We start from the raw sequence: 27,868 nt of genomic DNA, 5'->3' as shown, positions 1-27,868 counted from the left end.
GAGTTGTGTCATTGGAAACAGCAAAGATAGTTGAGAGTCTCAGCTGCACTAATGATCACCAGGAACTGGGCAGATACAAGCTCATATTATGGTTCAGAGCAAGAAAACTAACTTTAGTCACTAAGGTAAGACTATTACAATTTTTGAAAGAACAAAGTACTTTAAAAAAAGTGTGCCTTTCAAAATTGTTCTCTCTGACAGAGGAGTAAAAAGACAAGACAAGTTTTGCACTGACACTCTTTACTAGTTGGTGAGAAAACTCACTTGCTGATGTAGCCAGTCAAAACTTTGGAACTTTAAATGCTACTATACATTATTGTGATGCATTTGGACAGCGTATTAGTTAAAGGCTTTCCCAAACTTCCAAGTTGCCAGGGGCCAAAGGTAAAATAAGGACCCGAGCCCTTGCAGACAGGCCTTCATGCTAGGATATAAATAGGTGCTATGCATATGGAAAGCTATGAATATTTCTCTTCCAGCAAAATACATTCTGATTTGATGCCTAAGCGGGTGTCAAACAAAAGGTTTTTTCCATAAGCATGGAGCTGTGACATAACTGTGTACTCTTAATATGTCGACTGTTTGGCAAGCCACAGATGTCGACTTGCTGTTGGCGCAGCCAGCTCGGTGCAGCCCTACCAGGCTCAAAGCAGGGTTGAATACGGAAGAGCTCACTTACAGTGATGCTGGTGTCCTTTTTGCCCTTATGTGATGAAGCAACAACAGCCAAGTACTGAATGACCTTTTTGGTATTTTCTGTCTTGCCAGCACCAGATTCACCTCTGAGGGGAAAGAAAATAACACAAAAGAAGGTAGGTAACTAGTGGACTCCTTCTACTGTGTGGTGTATAAAAACAGGACTTGAAACTGTCCAGCTCAGTATTTACCCCAGAACACCATCTCTCCAAATCCACCTGACTTCAGCATGCAAAGAACGCGTTATCAGAACTATATCTCTGTCCCATTAGTATTTTGACTGGACATTGGGCCATTTAAGGCAATTCTAAAACATGATGCATTTTTGAACAGCAGTTCATCTTGCTTTGGCAGCATCTGCGCATTTATGAGAAGTGGAGCTGGCAGGCAATCTGCTTGTATTTTAAGACCAAAAAATACAACATTAACTATGATGTGGTACAGCAGTAAGAAAAAACATCAGCAGTAATACAATAGTTTTCTTTTCTGAAACTGCAGCATTAAAGTAGACTAACAGCTTGTTAGTCTGGAGTGCTGGAGAATAAGCAACTGATGCTGCTCATCTGAACTCCGTGTTCAAACACTCCTTGAATACAGTGGGACCAGAGCTGGGACGGCTCGAGGTGTCCCTGCTAACTGTGTAGTAAGAGACATCTTGTGTGGAGACATGTCTGACCAGCAGAATGGCCATCCCAGCTGTACTCCATGCAGTGTCCCTTGGGAAGCAGGAGGGCAGTGGTAACTTTTCACGTCCTGGAGGACTTCCAGGATTAACTCTATTTACAACTCTTAAGACCTTTCTTAAAGTAAAGTATTGGTTTTCGAAGTACAGGAACAAGGGCCAGATTTACACAGTCTTTTCTAAGATTTCCAGCCTGCTTTTCCCTCTCTGTGTCATAATTACATTGTCTCATGTCTTCTAGATACCTTTGGCTCTGATATTTACATACACAAATATGGTTTTATACTCTCCTGTCTCAGCAATCAAAGAGCATTAAAGTGGGTGGAGATGTAATAAACTAACTCTTTCAACTCTACCAAGTTAGTGCTGTGAAGAGGGCAACAGTCTAAATGTAAGCTGGATCTCTTTTTCTTTGGGTTTAAACTAAAATGGATTTAAAAATAAAAAGAAAAATACATTCAAAAATCCCATGGATATTTGTCAACTATTTAGCTGGATCCATTGCAGTTCTGCTTCTTTTCCTAATTAGGAAATACAGGCGTTAATTTTCCCTACCAAGGAACCAGTGATAAATAGACATAAAAAATATGGGTAAGTGCTGGGCAGAACTTTCAAGACAGAATGACATTGATGTAAACCTTGGGAAACCAGAAACAATTCCTGCCTGAGGTACGACACGATGAGAAGTGTGTCTTCTGGTTTTAAGAGTTTTAACCAGAAATAATTGAGCTGAATATGTTCCTTTTCACAAGACCTGGGTTAATTTGCACAGTTTAGAGGTTGGATTCATCTCTGCCTGGGCTTCAGTGCTAAAACATTTCCATGTTTTATTGATAAAAATTAAGTGTCCTGGGAACAATTCCAAGCCAAGCACACCAATTTGAAGACATATGCATACAAGGTTTTCAAATAAATCTACCTTACAACTTTGTTTCTTTGGAAAAAACAAATTCAAACAAACCCTGGGCTTTGAACTATTCCATTTTATTAAAGGTTATTTGTAGTTCATCACTACATGAATTGCATTTCCTTTCTCCCAGGGCAACAGTGCCCATCCCCTGGCACAGGCTTTCCCCTGAATCCCTGTGAGTATTACCATATATGGCATCTTTTTACTTGTAATTATCCTACCATACTGTAATGCTTAAGTTACTTAACATTTTGTTCTGTGCTTTCATCCTTAACTCTTTGCCCCTGCACAGGCTGAGGGGTTTCCTATTTTCTGCAGACAGACTTTGAGTCTTTAACTTCCTTTTGAAGTGGACAATAAAAAAGTTCTTCAACGTGACATGGAAATGCTTCAACATGAAATGAAAACCAGGCAGGATCTCAACAGCTACAAGTAGGAAAAAATCTTTAAGGTCCCTAAATAATGAAGAATAATGTCCATAGCTGATGAATACATCTAGTTTTTCAACACATCAGATAATTTTTAAATGTCCATGACAATAGACGGGTCTGATTGATAAACAAATATCCATTAAACAATGTTAGTAGCTGTTATACTATGAAGGATGCATGACAGCTATATGACAACATCTAGATTTTATCTCAGCAGTAAAATACCATGTGTTTGAAAACTAACTAATGAGGAGGAATGGCTAGATCAGGCTCAATGCCTCTAAACATCAAGAAGCTTACAAGGGGAAGGACCCAGGAGGAGGAGAGCATGTGAATCTCTTAGTTCACTTCACAGGTGGATGAAATTCTTCCTGGAATGACTGAGCTGCAACAGAACTGGTCATGCTGGTTTTTTTCTTTGCATCTACCTTGAAATACTGTCATTTCTGGGGTGGCAGAAACAACTTTCATGTGAGGTGGTATGAGGAATCCCACCTGTTTTAAGATCTGCATGAGCTTAATGACCAAATTTTTGAAGATGGGTCTTTTTCTTGCAAGCATCTTTCAGGGATTTTGGCATGGACCATACACAACGGTGTTCCTCCTAGAAGCATCTGCTCTTCTCTTCTGAGTGCCCATTTTCCTTCTAAGTTATGTTCCAAAGTGGCTATTCACCATATAAATTCTCTTACCGCTGTCCTAATCATGATCTTTTGGGAGTAGGCGGGTCCTTTGTTTAATTGAAGCAACTCTCCCATCATTCATGTTGCCTGCCACACATAGAGGCAGCACATTTACTGCCAGTGCTGTTCTTTGCACCAGCTCAGGTGGGCAACACAAATAAACAGATCAAAAGCAGGTCCCATTGCACAGTTCCCACCAGCCCAACAGCAGTACTTTTATCTACTTGCCATACATATTTTCCTCCTAAGAAACTCCTTAGCTTTCCCAGAGTAAAAGGGTCCACTAAGCTTACAGGTTTGCTCTGTTAAAAACACCGCTCTCCCATTGTGTGACATAATTTAAATTTTTAAAAATTTTCCTTATCTCCTGCAAGGCATTGTTTTAGGAACTCAAAAAAGGATTTAAAGCACACAAGCTCACATATATAGTACTCAGCTATAATAGAATTTTTGTACCATGTGAGCTACTAAATCCTCCATGACTGCATTACCTTCACCTTATACAAAAATTATCCCAGTTAGAATTGGTTTCTAAATTAGGGCAAGGTGACACTAGCAAGTTGCCCCCGCTGTTGTAGCATGAGCTGGTGGTGTAGCTGGGACACTTGTATGTTGTGGTATAATTGGGAAAAATCCGTTTTAAAAGTGTGGTTTTTTTGTTGAAAATTTGAAAGTTTTCTATATTATAATTATGATAGAAAACTTAGCTTAATTCCACTTTTGGCAACATCTAAAATGTAACAGCAGAATTTATTTTCAGCGTTTGTTTCAGTGAGCAATGAACCACAAAAATTGCCCGTTGACACGTCTCTTGCTCTGGCTCTGCTGGCACTGCAGGAAGCCTCGGTGCACAGAGCAGTCAATGAGGTGCTCTAAATCACATTAGGGCTTGGCAGGCTTCATCCTGCAGTATCAGATGTGCAAAGATGATGAAAAACTTTGTCCTAGACCAGCTGTACCCATCTCAGAAGCCAGCCCACTGATCCTACTAGTTGACTTTATAAAAAATTCCCAGAAGAGACCAAGCTGGTTCAGCACCAAGCTCCACCCCAGGTCTAAAGCTGCACAAGATATCTGTATGGGAGGAGAGCCAGGCAGCAATCCTTGCCAGCTCCAGCCTTTGAGATTTAGTGAGTTGGGAAAGAAAAGAGTTTAGCTCTCTCATGGGGGAGTCTTTTGACTAATGGGACTTTGCAGTTTGGAGGATGTTCTGGATGACTCTGCTGCTTGACTCGTGTCAGGGGAGAAAGGGGGCTGAAGTCCCGTGGCTGGGTGAGGCTCTGGAGAGTTTGCCCAAAAAGAGAGAGGAGAGGAAGGGGAAAAGGGCAGGATGGTCACTGCCTCACCTAATGTTTTGTCTGTTACTGTATCAAATTAAGTGGAAATAGCACCCGGCTACAATATGTTTTTATAGGAGCTATTCAAACTAAACGCATATATAAAAAAAGTAAAAGGTAATGAAAAAGTATTTGATTATATGTACAACACAAGTGTTCAACAAGCATTTGTTTTCACAGGCTTCACGTTAACCCAAACATTCAGAAATTTTGATCAGATTTTTTTCTCATTCAAGGTGGGTTTCTGTTCAACTGAGCCTTGTGCACAGTCCTTTTAACCACATCTGCTTTCTAGAAAATATTCTACCCACTCTTTTCAGGAAGTGGCTGAAATATGATGACCCCAAGACCAGACAGGTTTAACAGGAGAACTTTAAAACACTCGTGTGCTTAGCTATGCAGATAAGCACCTGTGGAATTTTTAGTCAACAACCTTTCAAAAGCTCCAGGAGAATCCACTTGTATCTTTAGAAATCAAACAACTTAAAGGCCAGAAGTCTCCTCTGAGGGCTGGTGCTTCTACTTACATGGGAAGAAGCTTGAAAAGTCACAGGCCTGTTCACTGGCCATTGCTTAGTCTGATTCACGCTTGATTGCTGGTGCACTGAGGTTGCTCAGGTCTCTGAGTAACTGGACAGATTTCTCGGGATTTTTCCTTCAGCAATATCTAATGTGCTGGTCAACACAGACCAGCAACGTCTTTGCACGAGTGAATACAGAATACCCCATGGCCAACCCAGGTGTCAAAGAAGAGAGACTGCAGTGGGGGAGGCCCAGGTGCAGGCAGGAATTTCGGGGAATCCCAACAGCCAGGCAGAGCAGTGAAGGCTGCCAGAGCAGTACAGGGACCAAAACACAAGGATGGAAAAGCCCTAACTGCCTTAATTTGTGGACACATAATGAGATTTCCTACCCTTAGTGCACTATTATATATTGTATATTTATGACATATGTTATGTTGTAATAATGCAGCCGCAGATATATTAGTAAGCAGAGGTATGGTATAAGGTTGTGTGCACTGAGGAGAGTAGATCAAAGGCAGTATGTGTAGTTATTAATAAATGTAGAGCAAATAATAAAATCTAGGAAAGACAGGGAATTCTGAAGAAGCATTAGGACCCATGAGCATTAAAGACAGATGGAGCATTGTAAACATACCACAGTTAATCACGCAAAGGGTAGGGATCGAAAAAGAATGCAAACAATACTTAGCCACATGAGAGCAGGTGCAATGAGCTGAGGGTGAAAGCCTGAGAGTGGGTGTATTTATACTCGGAAACACGGAATCACACCTGATTCTCAGATCTATGCCCCTGCCTATATCCCAGCAGCATTTCAGGCGAGTCCCAGGTACTCAGCATCCCAGCAGGCTTTTGCTTTCCAGGTGAATTCTACTAACGATGGAATAACTTTGCAGAAATAGAACAAAGCACACAACACAGGGTACTTAAAAATAAAGTGCACAATTTCTGCTTGCATTTTGACACCACTATTTGGCTATCCTGCTGAATTCCCATACAGTAAAGAGCAAAAAGTTATTTGTGGGAGATGGGTAGCAATAAGTGGAAGAGTACAAGAGTCCAAACTGCAGCATCACTAAACATAAGCGAGATTTCGGCAGCATCCACAACTACTTATATATGAATCCTTACAGCTACGTTTTTTACAATTTAGGTACCAGACCTTGGAAAGTTTCAGTCTGTAGCTGTTTAAAGAAAAGGTCACAGTTGATCAATGCCATGAAGTCTTCAGTTATTGCTACATATTTTAGGCAAAAAGATAATTTCTTAGAAGTTTTAGCAATTCTGTAAAATAATGCAAACTGCTTCTGTTTGACAGCTGCCCTGCTGACAGCCAAGTGGACTTTCTTCTTTTTGTACAGCCAAATAAAGCCAACCAGGATGATAAACCAGCACTGATTAAAGCTGTGTGCATTGGTTTTAGCCTGACTCATCTTTTTGGTTGCAAAGACATTTGGGAGGGCTGTTCTAAGCTATGGGTCATAATGCCCATCCAAAATACAGCAGTTATTCTAAACATCTTGATGAATCGCTTACTGTGGCTGTTTTCAAAATGGGAAGGACATTTCATTCTCTCCATTTTAAGTGTTACTGGTGTGAAACACCTTACATTTCCAGCTTAGCTGACCAGGTTAAAAAAAAAAAGATATTTTCAATATATGGTAGCCGTCAGACATGGATCCTTTAATGGATTTTCATTAACAAAAAGGCATAGGTTTTCCAAAGTTAAAAGAAGATCTGAAGATTTACTAATAGAAAAATAAACTGAAGTACAGGAATAGAAGGAGGAAATACATATTGTAAATTAGTCATCATTACTATGATGTTTCATCCTGGGTAGAATGTGACGGTCAATTTTTATTTCATCAATGCAGCAATTTTAGATTTCTTTTTTATATTAATGCATTTTTGGACAGATTCTTGATTGATATACCTCCATGTAATGAAATCTTTTTGCAACAGAGGTTAGAGCTATGCTAGCCCTTACGGTACCAGATAGAGTATATAATTTTTACTTTTTCTTAGGTGATAATTTTTTTCCAGTCAGCAGTGGCACTCACAAGTAAGTGTATGGCTGGTGATTGGCAGCACTGCTTTTTAAAAGCTGCAGTGTAAATATATATTCAGTAAGTAGTCACATTTTCACAGGTAACCTAAAACCTGTTCAGTCTGGGACTATGTGTATTTACAGTACTTAACAGACTACAGCATCACTGCATGAACCTGCTGTAAATACTACACATGCCATCTTCTGCAAAAAATAATTAATATTTACACAGAATCAGATCCTACCTTTGATGAGAAAACCTGGAAGATGCCTACTACAACAAACATGAAATCATGTCAAAAGCATCCTCGATGGCATTCAAGTAAATAAACCCAACTAACTAGCAACAGAAGAAAGGAGAAATGGTCAAATCTGAAAGTCAAATAGGAGATCCCTGTCCAATTCAACAGTATGAGTGTTTTGCAGAGTAGGGAGGAATGATAAACCAGTGGGATTTTGTGGAGTACTAAGTTGTGCGCAGCAAAGCTTATTGCAATAAAATCACTGCCTGACCATGATGCAAGAGCTGACCCCTGCCCACGGATGCTGTCTGAGCATGGGCTTAAGGAGCTCAGGAACTCAAGGAGCAGGCCTTCAGCAAGCTGGGACACAGAAAATCAGAGAGTTCCAAACAGGGCTGGCTTAGCTGGTATGGCACTATTGCCTAAACCAATTTTGTAGAGGCTGCAGAAAGGTCCCGCCGGTGTGGTGCTGCGGAGCCCCCTTGGCCAGCACAGCCTGCCCCATGCTCAGGCTGCGGGGTGGCCGCTGCCGCAGCAGGTACCAAGTCTCCCCTGTTCTCGCTGCAGTAATTGCAAACAGCACAGAACTGCAGGAACAGGAACGATCACACTTTTATGCAATAACAACTGAAGTAGGACATTGTGGTGAGCCACCAAGGGCTAACAACAAGCAGTTAATGTCTGGGATGCTCTGAGTTCCTCAGTTTTCTCAGTTCCTCAGCTTCCTCTAGGAACCTGTTAAAATCCCTTGTTCTCTACACACAGTTTTACAGCCAGACTCCCCAGTTGTTCATTGTAAACTCTTAAATCTCTAAATTCAGAAAGTCAATTCAAAGAAATAGGTTTGTGCATGCAAGTTTTCCTGTGACACTGATCCCTGTTTTTTTGTCAGCAGGTTTATCTACTGGACTAGATTTAGGACTGGAGTTCAAGCTTACTGAAGGTGACGAAAATATGTCCGTTCTATCAGAATTTGAATCAATTTTGAATAAAGAAAGACATTGTAATATTGAGATATATTTAAACAGATTAGTTTACTTACGTGCACAGAATAGACTGGTCTTCTCGATCTGTGAATAAAACAAAAAAATCCATTAATTAGGGAAAATGGCTGTCATGACAGAAGCACTTACGTTTATAAGGATTTACACTGAACAGCCTAGACTCCCCAAATATGGCCATCCATGATTAGTCAAAAGCACGGGGTTCACATCTTATTTAATTTGCCCTTGAATTTAAATAACCATCTCTAATGGAAATATTTTGTACAAAAAACGAACAAAAGGTTAAAAGTTCAAAAATATTTTTTGTAAATTCCATTAGAGATGAACTGTAATGAGGACAGCAAAAATATCAGGCTCTCTCTAAGAAGATTATAACTGAAAATTTCTAACCTGAAACTCAAGATTTTACTACACTTATGAAGTATGGCTAGCAGCCCACTTGAGACAAAGTCTGGCAGATAAGGTATCAAAGACTAAAATGTTTTAAGCTGGTCATGCAAAGCTTTGCATTTTGAAAGCAGAGCAGTTCAAATACCTGAATAATGTAGGCTTTATTTCATTTCAGACTGAGAGACAACTTTTATCAAGCGGACAAGTAATTGCTTTGAGATGTCCTCCAAAGAATAAGATAAAACAAGGTACTTCACATATTTTACAAGAGCATGTCAACAAGTGTGTAAGTTCTTCAGGGTTTTTACTGTGAACAGGATCATCAAACATATTTTGGATCAAGATTTACAAAAATGTGGGCCAAAAGCTCCATTTCTACAATGTGAGGCATGTAAGAGGTTTCTGCGCAGCGGAGTGCAGTATGCTGCAGGGAGGTTTAGGATTCCATCCTAGCTCCATAACGGGCTCCTGCAGCGTTCCTCCCTGCTTATGCTTCTGGACTCGGAGTGTATTTTACCTTCAGAACTTTAACACAGGATTTTCTACCAAAAGACTGATCTCAGGCTAAGATCTCTAGGCTGTGATGGATAATAGACACCCATTGAGGTTTCAGAATGTGCTCCACAATACTAAACTGTTTTGTAGAGCTTCATTGAAGCAAGGCTTCCTGAAAAGTCTGTGGTAACGGGAGCTTTACAATTTACCCGCTATGTGAAGATGCATTACTAGCATGTTTGCTGTGATCAGTTCAGAAGTAGGACAGGTTTTTTCACTGTGGCAATGGTTGGACATTGGTACAGGTTGCCCAGACAGGTGTGGTATCTCCACCTTTGGAGCTATTTGGAAGTGGACTTGAACAAGGCTCTGAGCAACCTGCCCCGACATTGAAGCTGGCCCTTCTGTGAGCGTGTCACAGGCTGCCTTGTAGAGACTGTAGAAAAATCTTCTGACTTAGGAAAGTACATTCCCAGGCAGATCAAATACATTTTTGAAAGTGTGCAGAGTTTACAAATCTGAGACTCGAGGCAGAAAACCAAGGCAGAAGCAAGTGTTCCCGTGTAGGTTGGCATTATTTATCGAACGCAGAGATAGCGTTAGCCCAGTGGAGCCTCTGGTCAGAGGTTAAGGCATGAACTCCTTCCTCCTTTTACTCAGTGTGTGTGGCTACCTATCTGACTGCTTGCCCCCGTCGCTGACCCTCTGTGTAATAAATACTGTGAGATAAACAAGCTTTCTGTACTGTGTAAACATAATGGAGATAAATTCAACCTATTAAGCTTGCAAGTTGTAACTGCTGCCTGGACCAGAGCCAGTCTAGGAAAATCAGGAGAGGATTCCTCTATGGCTTGGACTGATATTAAACAACTGTTTTATTCCCAGTTCCTCAATAGCTATAACATTAATTGCTTTATTGATTACTCACATGGCAAATGGTGCCACTTAACTGCTTTATTTGGTAAATCGGTGCAAAATGACTCATTACATTTCTATTGGAGATATTTCTCAGCTATCAGCACAGCAGGACTCTTCCACATAAACATTTGGGAGGAGAGCAGCTGTGAGCCATGCTTATTTCTCACTGCAGGATATGAGCTAGGCTTTCTTTTAAGTTAAAAAAGTGAGAACACGGTAGAATTCTTGCTAAAAATACACTGTTGTGTAAATAGAAACCATGGGCGTATATTGATATTGCATCACAAACCCATAAATACCATAAAGAAAATAAAAGTGACTCCTTGATACAGAGTTGCCAGTGGAATTTCTGAGCTCAGGGAACATTAGAAAAAGTTGGTCTCCTCCAAGCCAAGTATTTTCTCACTACTCCTTGCTGCCCATTGCTGCCCTTCTTCTGCTCCCCAGTAAGTGAAAACCCCCTCCTGCAGGTATCTGATAAACTGGCCCACCACAGGGGCTGGCATGAGGGTGTGTGCATGGGCAGCTTTCTTGGGATGTAAGAGCACAAGAATGATTGGGGAGGTCAGAAGGTGCACCAAGTTCCCTCTGGGACAGAGAACAGGCTGTGTTACTGAATTTCTTCGGACTTTCTTTGATTGCTCCAGCTGATCAAGTACCCTGATGCAGGTACAGGGAACAAATCCTGCTGAAATGGGAAAAAGAGGGGAAAGGAGGGAACAGTGGGTCTTTGGTCCTGTAAAGACTCCAATGGAAAGCAGGGTCGGGCTGCTGGGTGGTTGCTGGCAATGTAAGGATGCCTTAGGGTGAAGCAGCTCTTTGTGACTGACTGCGACCTGCTTGAGGGCTATTGGGGGTTCTTGGAGGGAAAATCAAAATTATTTGCTTTCAGCTTTCTCATGTAGTCTGAAAGGCTTCCAGGTTTGGACCTATGTGGTTTTCCTGTTCTCTGTCAGTGAACAGACATGGCATTCTTGCAAGCTCCTCTCTTGGTCACTGGACTTATCTCCTAACTCCCCTTGTGTTTGGCAGCCATATGGAGTCTCAAAGCTTTCAGCCCTGCGCTGCTGAACTGCACAGCCTGCCCTCTCAAACCTCATGCTGACAAACTGTCCTGTGCACATTCACGGAGGGAAAATTCCAGACGTTACTCTGTTTCCTTCAGCAGTTCTAACAAATTGCAATGCTAAAGATGAAAGGTGTCAGGAAGTCTAAGCCTATCCTGTTACGACTTGGGCTGCAGGTACTGATCCCATTTACTTTTAAGGGCTCTCCTGTTCGATTACTCCGATTTCTGTTCTGGAATATTTTATTCTATGTAGCAAGGACTGTGCCCTGTTTTGGGAGTCTGCAACTTTATGTGGGTAGATCTATTAGAAGAGGATGACTTGCATGAATAAAACGCCTTAAACATAATTCCTGAGGCTTAAGAAGTAAAAAAATGTCTTCTGGATTTCAGTGTCTTTTTGGCTAATGCCTTTTCAAAAAATCTGACACAACTTGGAAGACTGTCATATCGACCCCCTGTATGTCTATATGAGATGGTTTAGACATTTTTTTATTTTCTCCTCAATTTTTAATAGCATAGAAATATACATTTACATTCTAAACCCCACCAGCTTTCCTAAGCATGCTGTTGACACTTTTTTTTTTTTTTTTTTTTCCCTCTCTGGAATCTGCTTAGCTTTTACACCAAACACCTCCAGATTGCTTTTAGAATCATATGTCCCCCTGTTCTTGATAGACCAGCTAGCTCTGCTTAATCACAAACAAAATCAGATGGTTTATCACAATGAAGCAGCAAGTTGGCAGCTTTACCATAAAAGGGAAAAAAACAGACTGAAACCATGTTCCAACACTCACTTAGTGCTTCTTTACATTTGTTAATAACTACACTGCCTAAAGGGGACATTTCTGTACAGTCCTGCTAAGGACACAGTAAACAGATGGCTTTTCAAAGCAGTCTCCTTTTCTAAGCTCTTGGGAATTGTGTTGCCCTCCCATACCTCCCAGTAACTACCAGGTTGTTTGTTTTTCCATCTTTAACTCAAGCTTGCATAAAAATGGCTTTGCAGAAAATAGATAACCTTGAATCTGCATAAATTGTCTTCTGTAATGGGTCTTCTCCACAGCGATTTATTGCTAGAGAACTTCATAACAGCCTAATCATCCACAGGAAAACTTTGTATCTATTATTGCTGCTACATAACGTGGCTTTCCACATTTGTATGTTTATCACTTACTTGCTGTTTGCTGCATGCAGGGAAGATGGCAGAAGGCAGCAGAGTTACTCATCCTTACTGGGCCAGTGTCTCAGCTCCATCATCACTGGAAGCTGGCAGTGCTGCAGGAAGAAGTCATCCACCCACCTCCAGCTCCTCTCCCCTGGCCTGCACTGTCCTCTCCTTGCTGCTGTGGCCAGCATTCGTGCAGCCACACTGCGCACCGGGATGACTCACCTTAAAACTAATTCAGCAAAAAGCAAGGGATGGTTTTCACTTGGAGCAGTTTTGTGTTATGACTGCATGAAGACTACTGCTGGCAGTGCCAGAGTTGGAACGGGGGTCGAGCCCTTTGTATGGCAGTTGTGCTCCTGGGGAGCTACTTCCTCCGAAACACAGGAGAGAGAGGTGGGTGCAGAAGTAAAGGGTGAGTTTTTATGATCGCAGTCTCTAAGTGTAGTAGTGGTCAGCTAGCTTGTCTGTAAAGACAGCCAGTGGGGGCCCAGTTCAGTGTGGAAGCTCCTGGGGACAGACAGACACACAAAATGCTCTCGTGGAATGCTATATTCACGTAATATTTTAGAGTAAAGAAAAGTAAACTGGATAAAGTTTACCCTGGTTCTGGCTGGAAACGAGCATCAGTGACTGTGCCTGGGCAACCATCATTAGTTGCATTAGTGACGTGGTAATCCGTAGGTTCAACAAGATATCCAGCATGCCAGCTTAAGCATGAGACAGCATGACTGTGATTTGTAAAAGGGTTTTAGGTGCTCAGAACAACTTGAGTCAAATAGAAATTTTATCTTTGCCCAGCCAACATCTTTGTTAATTCCTGTGAGATGTCAGCTTTTCTGCATATTTGGAAGAAAGTTCAATTATCTGATTTCTGTTAATCATGGCTAAGTGTTATTAACAGAACAACTTTGAAGGGACTTAAACATCATCCCTGATGAATACATCAACCGAGCCAGTCTCTGAAGCGGAGGAATGCAGTGTGCACGGCTTGTGGGGTTTGCTGGGTGTTTGTGCTGACAAAGGAGAGGGTGGGAATGTGAAGGGCTGTGATTTCCTGATGATGAGCCTGCAACAGGACCAGTGATCGAAAGATAAAGGTTCCCTGAGGTAGCTGAACAAGCTGATTGCTCTTGGCCAAGTGGCCCTGGTCATGAAGTACCAGAATGTATTTCTTCAGTCTCGTGAATCTAGGATATATTTTACTTTGGCAAGAAGAAACTATGCAAGATTCCCAGATAAGAAGCAATACTGAAATTTCACAAGGAAAACATTCAGTGACCTGATCCATGTTTATGAGTAAGAATTTTTGTTTATATTCCATTTGCAAAATGCTTACCAAAAACTATGAAGCTCTCTGTGTCTATACGTGCTGCGTGCATGCACACACAATCATGTTGACACCCATTTTCACCACGCCAATGTGAATATAATTTGGCTGAATAAATAGAGTTATTTTGAGGTTTGGTTTAGTTTTATACAGAAAACACGAGCATGTTCTTACAAACAAAAGCACAGCTCTAAAACCAGCTGGGGCCCTCTACAGAGATGGAGAGACTCCAAAATGGCATGTGCAAATAAATAAGCAAGTAAAGCGTGGGTGTCCTGGGCTTGTGATGCAAGCTCTTGTGGGACGGCTCCCTGGCTGCCGTGCCAGCTGTGGGTGGTTAGGATGGGAGGCAGTGGAAGAGAATTCTCTTAAAGGTTCAACTGATGATCAGTTCCCTCCTCTTTTCTTTCTACTTGTGCTCCACCTCCTCTCTGCTGTCAAGAAGAATTCTTTGCAAAGGGGGACATGAATAATGAGGTGTAAAAGCTTCCCAAGAGTTGGTGGGGCCAGGAAATGATTATGAGCACCCAAAAAGTGAATAGAAAGAAGCACACACTATTGCTGCCTCCTCCTCCCAGCACCCAGCCTGGGACTCACAGCTGAACCCAGGCTGCTCTGGGTGCAGTGACCACAGTGGAGGGCACACCAGCTCCAGCGGTGCTTGGGAGAGCACGCTAGGAAGGACAGGAGAAGGTCAGCGAGAGGAAGAGTGAAAGAGGTCCTTGTGCTGCTGAGATCAGGCCGATCTATGCTGATGCTAGTTTCATGTTAAGCTGAAAACTCCTGTACTGTCAGGCCAAAACAATCCGCCTGTTTCAGCACAGGCTGTAGTATTATGGGTTTTTTCTCTTTCCTGCAGATAGCCCTTTCCTAGCTGTTTTTCCCCATGCCGTTTTAGGGAGAAGCAGCTGTATTCTGCACAGCTGAACGAGAGCTCTGCTAAAGGCCTGCAGGAGCCAGAAGCTCCTTGCAGCGCTCCCCTGCAAGGCTTGCTGCTTCAATAAAGGGTCTGAGGAAAGAAGACTGCTCTGACCGCAGGGCCTGCTTGGAGCTCTAGCAGGGCTAGGTGCAGAGCACAGAGCTCAAGATATGGTCTGGAAGACAGATAAATGATTGCAGCTTAGTGGGATGAGCTTGTGCCAGGTAAGTTTCTTATAACCGCAGTTACATAAAAATTATATTTACTGAATCTTATTATTCTGAAAGCACCTGCCCCCTTGGTCCTAAGCATGCTTTATATGCCTGCCTTTGTGAATAGCTCTGCTGCTACAGTACCAAGGAAGGTCTGGTTTCAGAATGTCTTTTATTGTTGCTTTATTGTCCCTCCTCTACTGCACTCTACCTCTGCCTTCTGGGATGCACTCAAGTGAATGAACTAGAAGAGCTCCAGAAAAGTAATGTCACATAAGCTATAGGAAGGAGAAAAAAAAGGTTGATATTGTATAGCAGATACCTAGATCTCTGGGTTTAGAGTTGAACTATTGAATTTTGAACAGTCATATCTGAAAACGTAAGTTTCTAAAGTCAGGAGCCTAAGTCATAATCAGGTAACCAACTTAATAATCCTCAGGGATTTAATCTTCAGAAGCTCTAAGGATTTTGTTAGCATTACAATTGGTATGTATGAGTACTCAGGACTTTTAGGGGAGAAGACCTGTTTTGATGCCTTTGATGTCAATCACTACTGGTGTGTGTGTATGTATATTGCTTATATACATATAATATATGTATATTGCTTGTACCAAAATGACAGGGTTATGGTTGGTATTTTCCATGGGCAGATCTCTGCCTGAGGCTGGGCAGTTACACTTCTGTGGATTCAATGGCCTGGCACAAACATATAAGATAACTTTTTTGTTTGTTTTTCATTGTGAGGAGGGACTTTGTCTAGTGTACATATTGGTTTAGAAAATAGCAATTAGCTATGATATACCAAACTAACTACTTGTAAATTCATCAGGTTCATAGTTCAAGTAGGACAAGTACAGGAGTACCGCAGTCCTTGTGAGTGTGATGCGCTGTATGCCTGGAGAAACACTGTGTGATAGCCGGTGCACAGTGGGTTTGCAATCACTGTTCTGTGTCTGTATGCAACTATTACAAAGAAATCAATACCGGGTACTAATCTAGTTGCTAAACTGAAATTTTGAGATGCCATTTATTGCTTTTACTAGTCTGATTTAAACCCCAGAAGCCTTAAATCCTTAAGCTCCAAACTGGGAAGCCCTAAACTTTAGGGCTAAGCCTCTGTAACTTCCTGAGCCGTAGTTACCAGGCAGAATTTTTGTAGGATCAGGCTCCTAATGAGGGTATTTAAATTTCAAAGTTCTTATAATCTTTGTTCCCCAGAGCACCCAAGGTTGCTGCGAGATGGCAACCAGTCGCATTCCTGTAGTCTGTAGGTGTTGCAGCCTCGCACATTCATCACTATGGCTTTTCATCCCTAAATTGTGATTTTTCCGTAGCAACTGCAGGGGAGAGCACTGTGAATTTTGAAGGTTTTGTTCACACCATTTGGGGCCTGACTGCTTTTCCATTGCTGCTTGTTGCCATTGTGGTTAGAAAACAGGGCTCCAACTCATTAGACTGATGAAAGTAGCCCTGAAACAATATTTGAATTTGCTTTGCTGGGGGGAGAAGAGGGAGAGAGGAACGACACCGACAGACCCAGCAGTGCTAGCAGCTAACTTTGGAATAGTCTCCACTGTTGGAGAGGGAGCATTTTCCATGCCCGTATTTGCCAAAACTATTTGCTTGACTTTGAAACCTTCCCACATGCCTCGACACAGATGGGTAAAAGGATTGTTTTTCCTTTTTGAGTCACAGTGTTTGTGGACTGCCGTTCCTGCCAAAGAATTCCTCTGAAACTTCTAGAAAGCCCGTGTCACCCTCCGTAACAGATCTTTTCTGGCTGTACTTCTTGCAGGAGCACATGTGGAGTTATTATAAGGTGTTTTCTCCCCTTTTAGAGGGCAGCAATTTCTAAGAACTGTAGCACTGAGCTGGCCTACCTTGCAGCATGCTCCTGTAGGCTGTGTCCGCGATAGCGTAGATGTGGGGTGGCATCTCGTGCCTCTTCTTTCCCTTGTACATGTCAATAATCTTCTCTGAATAAATGGGCAGCTGTTTGTATGGGTTTATCACAACGCAGAAGAGACCTGAATAAGTCTGCAAGGGAATTCAGATAAAAACCGGAATTAATATCGTGTGCCGTGTCTAGCCTGGGAAACACAGGCATCTGCTGCATTGAGCTAACAGGATTTTAGCAAATAACACTCTTTTTTATTCTGCCTAGTGTGACAAATGATGCGGTGATTTCCAAATGCAGGTGCATGTATGGGTGGTTTCCAAGTGCACAAATAATTATTTCTAATAAGCAACTTGCTAGAAAGTATGTGAATTTAGCAATCTGTAGAAACACCATGATCTGATGTTAGTTCCTTGACTTCAGTTATTTTCAGTACATGGTGAATCACCCTTATCTGTGGTTATGTAATAACTGTAATAATTCATAATATTGCTTTGTATGTGTATTTTCATACCAGAGTATGTCCTCTGCTCAGGTAGGTGTCAAATTCTGTACACGGAAATCCTAGGTAAGAAGCTTGGATTGATGTTAGAATAATTAAAAGGAAAAAAAATTATATGAACAGCATATCACAATAAAGATTGATGAGTGTACTTTAAATTACTCAAGTTCCAAATAGCTGTCTTAACAGAATAATCATGCCTTTTCTACATGACTATTTCTGTAAGAAATTTAGGGAAAAATGTGGTGTCTGTTTACAGTTTAATGAAGGTATATACATAAACAAACAAGAACATTGGCTACCATCTGATAGCTGTTCATCCAGGTTTTGTTAGTTGTTTTTTTATAATTTTACTTTATTTGGAATGCACCAGTTATTGAACTGAAGCATAAATAATAGCATATGATAATAGATGGTGAGCCATATTTCACAAAGTTACCAAAAGTAAGCAATTTTCAAGTGTTTTTCACATTAAAATAAATAAATATTCTAAACACCCCACACACCTGAAAAACCCCCAAACAATTAGGAACTTATGAGATTATTATTGCAGCAGTTTTGTGATATCTAAGCTGGCCTATGGCTGTTAGGTTTAAACTCATGCCAGTTTAAAAAAAATGAAATAATGAAATGATGCTCTGTTTGACTTGGGCATAAGTAGTTTTGGATTTTTTTTTTAAAAAATCTTTTTAATTGCCATGCTGGGTGAATGAGTACTTTGTGGCATGCGGCTGCTGCTGTTCCTTGGTTTCAGGGCTGTGTCCAAGGATGGGTCAAGCTGCTTTGGTTCTCCTGCAGGAAGCACGGCAGTGCAGGACTGTGAAATGGCATCTGGGAAGCTTGGCTCTGGGCACAGGGATTTCCCTTTCCTGACCATAATAGGGAACGGCACAACACAGTCTCAGCACAGCCTGAGCGCTTTATATGGAATTCAGCACACATGGCCAGAGCATCCATCAGCCTCCAGCAGTCAGGAGCAGGTTGAATGCTCTGTGCTGGGCAGGAGAACATCTGGGGTGCTCTGGGCGGTGATGAGGACCTCCCCTACTATTTCAGTTTGTGCCTGTGCCACCACAGTCTCGAATCAGATAATGAGAAAATCAGGCTCAAGATCTTCACCAGTTCTCAACATCCCCAAGCTAAACCCCTTGGTGTGGAAGGTAGGCAATTACTGTGCTGGATTTTCATTGATGCTGGAGTTCAGAATGAAACTGCTAATTGTGTCAAAATGAACTTTAGTGCTGCCAGGACAATACACTTGGAAAAAATGACAGTTTTTTTTTTTTTTTTTTATCCTGGAATGACCACCAAGGCCCTTAAGGAACGGATAGCAAGGCTTTTTTCTCAGTAGAAATACATTTACTTTATGTACTCGTCTAATCATTCCCAACCAAGCCAATTAATAGGAGAGTAAATTTCCAATTCAGGCCAAATGTAGGCCATCCTTCCCTGAGATGTCTAGGCATGTGCCTGACATGCCACAGGTGGGCTGTAACACCCGGGCACACATAACACACCTTTGGGGCACGAGAAGTGGGTTACTAAGGCAGGGCAAAAGCTTGAGCTGGTGAAATTCAGGAATCCCCATTTCAAACTGGACTGTGACTGATCCTATCTCTCACCTTGGGAAAGTTGACCAAGACCTCTTGGTTTCACTGGTTGTAGTTCTAGGCATCTGCTTTGCAAAAATTTGGGGAAACCAGACATGGTATGCGATGTTTTGAAGGTCAGCAAGGCAGTTGGCTAAGCAAGGGGTTGGGAGGCGGGGTTGAGGTTGCTGTGCCTTAAGTCATTCTCCTTGGGGCACAGACCCTCCAGGCAGGGGGACCCCCAGCCGTATCCCTTCCTAGAGGGTCTGGTGGCAGAACACGATTCGGCGTATCTTAAGGATGGTGTCCGTAGGAGTGCTGAGCTTGTGTATCCTTAGGACAGCCGCTGCTGATGGGTGTTTAAGAGAGACTGGCACAGATATACACACCTGTGTTGTAAGTGCCTGAGTCTGAGCAGAGGGATCCCACCTCCGGTTCCAATATGCATGTAGTTTTCTGTATTTAGGAAAGCATTTTGCACTCTTAGGCGCAGACTGAATTGGTAGTGCCTATGAATACAGGCACAAGAAGCTTGATTCTGCTCTCGGATCCACCAAAGCAGCCTTGCTGCTTTATTGATGTTTGTACAATCATTTTTGGCCTAATTTGTGTGTGGAGAAGGTGGATTTTGTTTGCTCTGAGCAATGTGAAACATGAAGTAGTGGCAACACACTGCTTACCCTTCTTTCTTAATTATCTGTGATGAAAGAAAAGGCCAGGGTGGTTTTCCAGTGTATAGTCACTCTGAATTTTCACACTGAATCTTTTTATTTAATATAAATGCAAAGGGCAGGTGATTTGGGTTTGGGTTTTTTTTTTTCAGATGCATTGACTTTTTTTTCCTGTAGTAAAATTGGGAATCCCCATTTGCATGAGTGATGCTCTAAAGGGGGAAATGTTAAGGTCACATTTGCTTTGTATGTGTGGGACTCCAAGGAAGGCAACATAGGCATTGCATGGCAAAGCCAGGAGATGGCTTTTTGCAGTTAGTTTTGCAAGTGTATGAGATTTAAATTCTGTTTAATAACCCTCTATTTTTTTAGAAAGCTATTAAAGTATCTAGTAGGACAGCATGGTGTAAGGCCGGGAAGTTTTAAGCAGATTTTAGTTATTGAAAATAACTAACAACTTATTGCAATACAAGTAAAAATAATTTCTTTATAACTGTTACTTTATGATAATCTTAAAATCTAGCCTCTTGAGAAAGAATAATTTCAGATATGCTTCCATTTTTTTCTCCATGAAAAATTCTTTCATTTCTGATTGTGTTTTGGAAATTAATTTTCTTTTCCTGTAGAAAGTGAAAAATTGACAAAAACATATTGGAAATCCTGGAACATCTGTGCGGTGTTGCTGAGAACAGCAACAAAGAAATAAACCCCACACATTTTATCCCACTATTCTTCTACTAATTCTTTTTAGATCTTGCAACAATGCAGAATGCTTTCAGAAAAACTTTATTTTAGTAATTGATGCTGCATATTCTGATATAATAGCATATAGGTCCATATGTTCACCCGCAAACTTAAAATCCAATAAACTCAAATACTGAAGAGGTGGAAAGTCTAGCTTCTTTCAGGAATCTTGATGATGTGCTTTTTAGTACATTCCTGGAAGATAGATCTTGAGTGTAGCTATTTGAAGTTCTGCATAACAATTAAATAATTCCTTTGTTGTACTATATATATATATAACTATATGCTTCATTTCCTACTTTCCAATTTAGCACTCCTTGTGTTAATAATGAGAGCTTTACACCTGCTTCTAACACTTTCTTAAGCTCTGTACTTTCTTTCACTCATCAGTGGTCTGTCACGCAAGTAAAATTGTCATAGATTGAAACTGTATGTTGCTTTTCCACAGCACAGCATAGGGATCCTCTGTGTGAAATCCAAGAGAACAATTGAGTTCCATGGAAACTTTCTGGGCTTGCTTGCTGTGCTGTTTGCTAATCCATTGATGCAGATAGATTACAGGGTTATTAATCTCAAAATACACTTGTGTTAATGTACTTGTGTGGACAGGAAGGCAGAATAATCTTGGCCCTAATTTGTATGAACATAGAGAAGATTGTCATTTTTCCAGGCTTGTCTGATCTGTAAATTGACCGACAAGGGGAGGGCCGGGGCCGGGGGCGTGGGGGGGGCTTTAGTGGATGCATGACTTCAATTCAGTAACCCACTGGTGCATATGAGTACTTTCACTTGAATTCCAGTGCATTTATTCATTTATTCAAACATAAGGTTTTACTCAAAAGCACCCACCAAACCAGAACTTGTCAGCTGCCTTCAGTGGGAGTTTTGAACAGAAAAGACTGCATGGTTTGGCTTTTCCATATGTTCTTTTTGCAGGTTACTGGAAGCTTGTTCAGGTTTACATTGAAGTCATTCAAAAGCCCCTATTGATTGTTTTGGGGGTTTGGGGTTTTTTGTTGGATTTTTTTTCCCCTCCCTTCCCACAAACAGCAGCACTGAGGTGTTGTTCAGCCATCAGGGAGTACTTTCCAGGCCAACAATATCCTTTCAGAATGAGTAAGTTCTGGGGAAGAAACCTTCATGTGTTTTTAAAGAAGCAGGAGAGTCGTGAGGAATAAAGTGACCTAAATACATTTTTGGTTTAGGTTGCCATAGGGGTTAGTACCTGCATGGCAGTGTTACACACTGTATCCCTGACAGTGGGTGGGATCCACCTTGTTTGTGATGGACCATGGCAGCATGCAGTAGGAAATATGTTTTGATTCTACTTACATAAATTAAACCTGAGAAGTATCTCTCCCTTAGGTTGTGCAGCACTGAAGCTTCATTGAGGCAAGTCAGCTCTGCCATGTCCTCCACTTTGGAGAACTTTGGAGGGTTCATCTTCTGGATGTCATCCTTGCTCAGTGTCACTTTCTTTCCATTTTCTGCCAGTTCAACTGTCACCTCATCCCCTTTCTCTTCCTTGATACTTGCTGCTTCAAATCCATGTTTCTCTGATGGAATCCAAACCAGTCTCTTCGCTGACCAGTCAGCTTGGGCAAGTGGGTTGTTAATGAAGTTTTTGTCCACAAAGAGGAATTTCTCATCATCGCTGAGAGCTTTTTGAGACATTTTGACTCAGTAGACACCTGCTGAAGAAGCAAAATATTCTGTTTTAAAGGGAGGCAAATGTGGAGATGTTCCAGGCAAAAGACATTTGTCAAATCTGCCACGCGGTAGATCCAAAGCACTATAGGTCCTGTGTCACATGCGGATACTTTTGGGTGCCAGCTCAGATACCTTAGAGCATCAGTGTTTGCATTCCCATTCCTTTGTTACTGTGTCTGAGATCACCTAAATCAAAAGCTTCGTGGCACTAAACCAAATGAGGACACCTGGGCTTATCACTTTATTTTGTTTATGTTGTACCGAAGATCAGGTAGACGAGTAAGGCAGGACTGATGCCTGTGCAGTGAGGGCTGCACCAAGGCTACCAGCTGAACGCCCTCCTGCAGCCTCATCTCTTGCCCGTCACAAAGTTAACTCAATTCAGATACATAGAAAATGTCTCATCACCCAAAGACTGTTGGGCGCATACTGAAATACCAGTGCAATAATGCAATAATTAGGAGAAGAACAGTTCCCAGGCTGTGTTCCAGAAAGGACAGAAATGAACTTTTCTTTCTTGCAAAGGACTATTTCCAGTCACTCTAATACCATTTCATTTGGAGCAGAATAAGATTAAGAAAGGGTCAAAAGAAAAAATGGAAAAAAATTATCAGTACTGCTGGTGAAGGAGAAGTAATTTAGTTATCCCCTTTCCACCGTTCAGACAGAGGGAGCTGATCATTTATGAAGGGTAAACCACATGAGAGAGAGAGAGAAGCAGTAAAACAAGCCTGAAAATGGCATCAGCTGTTAGATACTCTGAACCATAATGCTCGAATTGGAAGGACGATGCATCTTTGTCATGCAATTGCACACAGATAAAACAGCATTGTGCATCACACTTGGATATGTATGTGTTCCATAGGTGAGAGCAGGGGAGGGGTTTGGCTGCTTCTTCCCTGCTCTGGCCATTGGAAGCTCGGATTTAGATGCAAGACCGATGCTGATAATGCTGGTGCTTCCCTAAGTGTTCTGATCTGTCCTGTGGGGGACAGAGCTTTAAGTGGGGGAAGGAGTAAGCAGGGGACTGCTTGTGGTTTGCTGTAGGGCAGGAGAAGAGTGGTGGGCGATCGGGGAAACCTGCCATGCAGTGGAGCAGGCGGGGAACTGGGGAGGAGCCACGGGGAAGAGCGTGTGCCCAAGAAAAACATCTCTAGGAGACAGAGGCTGTTTCATTTCCTTATTGAGAATGAATTTAATATTTAAAGCATTCAAACAAACATGACTCTTGAGGGACTGTTAAAGATGTCAGCAATCAACCCGTAAGCACAATGATATTTGTAAAGACCAAGCTCGGTGGTATGTAGCCAAACGGACGCCCTGTGCTCTGGGAGTATCAGAGATTGGTTTCCAAATATTTGTCCCTGAAGCCTTCCCACAGATTAATGGGTTTTTGCGAGGCCAAACTGTGTGAGGGGTCTGAGAGAGAAGCATGGATCATACAGAAGGTGACATAAAGCTTAAAAACAAAACTGGGATTTGAGAGGTGCCTAAGAGCGTTAGATGATATCCCACTTTCAGTGGAAATTAGATGCCCCAGGTCCTTAAACTCCAGTCTTAAATAACAGTTCTCTTGTCTAAAAAAAAAAAAAATAATTAAAAAAAATAGCTTTCCTCTAAATGTGCTTGTTCTAGAGCCACCAGCCTTGCCTGGGAATACCCAACAGGCATGTTCACCCAGATCATCCATGCATACACGATGCGCATGGCGGTGCAGGTGGATGGGAGACTCCGACAGCCTGGTCCCAGGCATCGCCGCCGGCCTGTGCTGTGCCCCTCCACTGGGGCTCCGCCGGCGAGCGGGGTAGGATGTGGCCCTTCGCTCACTCCCGGGGGATTCTCGGAAGAGAGCTGCAAGAGGAAACTATTTGACCTCTGTGTGGATTAAGGCAGAAAATGTTCCCTCGTTGCCAAGAGGGCTGGTAGAGCCTCGCAGTTCCAATAATGGAGATGGTATTCTTTCCAGCTGAGCTTTCCAGCTGGCGGCCGCAGGGTGAAGGTGGCCGGCCGGGGGAGCGAAGGGAGCACTGCCCCATCATCAGGGCCAGGGCCTGGGGGCCGGGGGAGCAAAGGGAGCACTGCCCCGCTGCTGGAGCTGCAGCTCGGGGGGCAGCAGGAGCCTGCTATGGCATCGCTCCCCCAGCTGCAGTAGCACCAGACAAGGCAGGCTCTGCCCCACCGCCTCAGCAGCGTGGGAGGAACTGCTGCGGCAATGGAGGAGGAGGATTTCAGTCCACCCGAGGCCCAGAAGAGAGAGCTATATGGTCATCCTGAAACTTCAGAAAGGTTGGATCATGCTGCCCGTGGCTGAGTGCCAAGTGGCAGAACATTCACATCCATAGGAGTTTCATATTGCTGTCAGAAACACCAAAAATTAGACCAAACTGCAGAGCTGAGTTTCACAGGGTCAGCTCCTGCTGCATTGATGCCGTCCGTGAACAATGACTGAGAAAATCAAACTGCAGAATTGTCCTGACCATCTACCTCAAAAACCCAACCACAGACAAAACTCTTGGCCTGCTACAAAGCATGTCAGCAGCGGGCAACCCAGACGTTCTTTGCTGTTGTGTCGCCCAATGACCAAGGGAAAATTCCTTTCCCTGTTACATCCTAAGTCAAAAACATCCTCCACAGATCACAGCGTGAAACGGAGAGCTGCTCTGTCTGTGCTCTATATTCTCCTACTTCCTGCACGTAAAACTTTCTGCACCTTGTTATTTAAACACAGGTTTTTTGAAAGCAGGATGAGGTTGGAAGGTATGAGAGATGGCATGAACTTCAGAGCTTGGCCATGCAGGTTTTTACCCCCTAGATCTAAGCACTACACTTGACTAGTTTCAACATGGCCCCCTACAAGAAGCAGGGAATAGACAGCCTGAGCTGGATCTCATAACTCCTCTGAAACACAGGGAGGAGAAACCGTGGATTTGTGTAAAAAGAACTTTTCATTACTGATCCTCTGGAAGCTGAGGATTAAGTTTGTGTGGCAGCTGAGTACCACTGTAGTAAAAAAGGAAATGCAGTTATGAAGTGTGGATTAATAAATATTAATAGTCTGATCGATTAATGAATATTAATTAATGCAGAATAATAATAAAGTCAGGTTTCTGAATAGAAGAGGTGGAAGACGAGCTCCACAAACTGGACTAGATTTGTCGTGGTGAGGTGCTGTGCACTGAACTAATGAGCTGCTGAAGCTTTCTGATTAATAATGGGCAGTGAACCTTCTGGTCCATCTCTGAGGCTGAACTGCACTGGTCCAGCATACAATTGATACTGGGGAAATGGGGCCAAGGGGAAAAGATTCATTACAGCCTGTTGAGAACATTCCTTGAGAAGGCAAAATTTACCCTGTAGCCACTTCCTGGGTTTCATCTGTAGGTCTGGCTGAGAGAAACGGAGACCGGTAGCCTGCGTACACAAGAGGTAGTGAGAGGTTCTTATCCACTCTTTTAGGTGGCCGATAACCCAAATCACGTACCTACAAGAGTGAATACTTGTATACTTGGAGGTGAGCTAGCCTGGGAAGGGAGGGAGAAAAGCAATGACAAAAATACTACTGATATACAGTTTCTTGCCTTAGAAATGTGCCAGATTACCCTGAACTGGATCCCTCTGTTATCCTTGTCTAAAACTTGCAAGTGCACGTACGCATGGGCACGCACACTGCCACAGCTTGCTTTCCGTTCCTCCTCCTGCTGCCCCATTGCAGACATATCCAGCTAATCTGCACTGTCTTTTCCCTTATCGTGCCAGCGACAGAAGTTGAATGCTGTCTTTGCAATCAGTACATCCAGAGTTTGTTATTCCAAGGACAAAGTATAAATATCCCCAGGAAGTGCACTTTAATTAAAAGGTTATTGGCCAAGCAGAATTGCCTCCTGGGTCAGAGCTTAGAGGGACAGCTTTTCTCCTAATGAGAAGATAAAGGACACTTCTCCTTTCCTCTGCAGGATGTGCATGTCAGTATAAAAGGTTATCACAGCCACACAGGGAATAATTACTGGAACAGAGGTACATATAACCAAGTATGTGAATTATTTTCGGAAATGAAGTCCTGCTCTCATAAGTGGTTTCTGATGAAAGAGCATAGCAGTAACCTGCTGCCTGACCCAAACTGCGTTTCTTGGGCTGCAGTAGTTCTTGACTCTGTTCTTTCCAGGTTGCTTATTGTTTACTTTTCCAGCACTTAATTACTCAACTGAGCATTGCTCAAAAAAAAAAGAAAATCTAGGGGTGAATCCTAATCTTGTGATCTTCATTTGGGAACTGGTTCCCCAGCACAGTTAGCTTTGTCACAAGCTCTGCTGCCGACCTCTCCTGGCCTGTTGCCTCTCCCCACGAGTCACTGGGACCACCCCTCAAATAATTGCTCTCACCGTGGACGTTTCCATCTGGACACTGAGGTATCATAGTACTAGTTTTTGGTTGTTCTGTCTTAAAATACAGACTTTCCCTTTTCCATGGTTGAATATTTGCAGGAATTTCACAGGGCTGGTTTGTTGTTTTGTGGGGGGTTTTTTTTGTTGTTGTTGGGTGTTTTGTTTTTAAAATGCATTCTCCATATAGTCTAATCAAATTTCAAGTGCTTTAGTCTCCTACCAGGTCTTCTCACCTCTGCTTATCCAAGTTACTACATAACTCTGATTAAACACTTGAAATATCTTTAAATTACTTAGGCCATTTCTTTGGAGTATTAATTAGCTGTGTTATAAACTGCAAAAATTACAAAAGAAGGAAGAAAAGACTTGAATCGCATCATGTGGGATAGATTCCCTTAATCTAGAAAACACAGCTATTTCAAATACCCCCAAATGTTATTCTATTAAGTAAATCAGACTCTGCATGTTCATTAGAATTCATAAATAATCCATACTTTAACTGGACTTTGCACAAGTTGGCAAGCTATCTCTGGCTCTTGGCTTCTTCCAAAGTTATACTTAAAAGTCAACAGATTTGCAACTAATAAGTCTCAGTGAATTATAAAGCCAGGATCCTCCGCATACATCCATGCACGCTACCATATATGGCCATGTTCTCCTCAATCCCAGCTGTTACACAAAAATGTAATGATAACAAATGCAAAACAAATACCTTTTAGGGACTCGCGTGTCAATTGCAAATGAGATAATAAAAATCGGTGTTTACATCTAAGCGAAGGCAGCCAGAGGAGCGTTATAGCCTAAACTGAAGGGAGTCCTTATGCAGGGCGCTGGGGACTTGGGTCGCAGCGGGTCTTGTCCTGTGTCACATCACCAGCTGCCTGCCGGGGCAAAGCTTTGAGGGAAACGGAAGGTGGGCTTGGTTTTAAACCAGAAAAGGTTTTACTGAGACGTATGTATTTAATACTAATGGCAAACCTTCTGATTTCCCTTGTATTCTATTATATATTCCCTTATACTTCTTAATTATGCATACACATATGCCTCTCACATACATATCAACACTTACATAGGTGTGCATGCACACGTACACACACAGAGATATATATGTGTGTGCATGTCTGACAGGAGCCAGTGAATTTCTGGGATGACACTGAAGCTGCTTTCTATGCTGCCATCTACTGTCCTCTTAATTTACTCACGGTATTTTGCTAAAGTTAAAAGTTTGTTGCTTTATTTTCCCTTTAAAAAAAAAAGGCACGTCACATTTGAAATTACTCGAATTAGTGTACCTCAGTGAATTATCAGATTAGTTTTGCTTA

The 27,868-nt window shown here is 42.2% G+C and overlaps 1 protein-coding gene and 1 long non-coding RNA gene across 5 annotated transcripts in view; one reads left to right on the top strand and one right to left on the bottom strand.

Moving 5' to 3' along the window:
- Positions 1 to 27,868, bottom strand: part of MYH11 (myosin heavy chain 11) — a 61,705-nt gene that overhangs the window by 33,074 nt on the left and 763 nt on the right. For 3 of the 4 annotated variants that reach the window (XM_027810143.2, XM_027810144.2, XM_027810145.2), the window contains exons 2-5: positions 21,787 to 22,148; positions 16,932 to 17,088; positions 8,592 to 8,619; positions 680 to 782 (exon numbers count right to left, since the gene is read on the bottom strand). In XM_027810143.2, coding sequence (XP_027665944.2) covers positions 680 to 782; positions 8,592 to 8,619; positions 16,932 to 17,088; positions 21,787 to 22,128 — 630 coding nt within the window. In that variant the 5' untranslated portion in view covers positions 22,129 to 22,148. The remainder of the gene's footprint in view (positions 1 to 679; positions 783 to 8,591; positions 8,620 to 16,931; positions 17,089 to 21,786; positions 22,149 to 27,868) is intronic. The other variant, XM_005442478.4, reaches the window with a different exon arrangement.
- LOC129736047 (uncharacterized) lies at positions 767 to 16,925 on the top strand. The gene is made up of 4 exons (XR_008732207.1): positions 767 to 812; positions 1,620 to 4,979; positions 9,119 to 11,599; positions 12,620 to 16,925. It is a non-coding gene; the product is annotated as an uncharacterized LOC129736047 (long non-coding RNA).

This window comes from Falco cherrug, chromosome 4 (genome assembly GCF_023634085.1).
Source record: "Falco cherrug isolate bFalChe1 chromosome 4, bFalChe1.pri, whole genome shotgun sequence".
Classification (NCBI taxonomy): domain Eukaryota; kingdom Metazoa; phylum Chordata; class Aves; order Falconiformes; family Falconidae; genus Falco; species Falco cherrug.
Note: the sequence above shows the minus strand (reverse complement) of the source record. Positions and strands in the feature narration are given on the sequence as shown.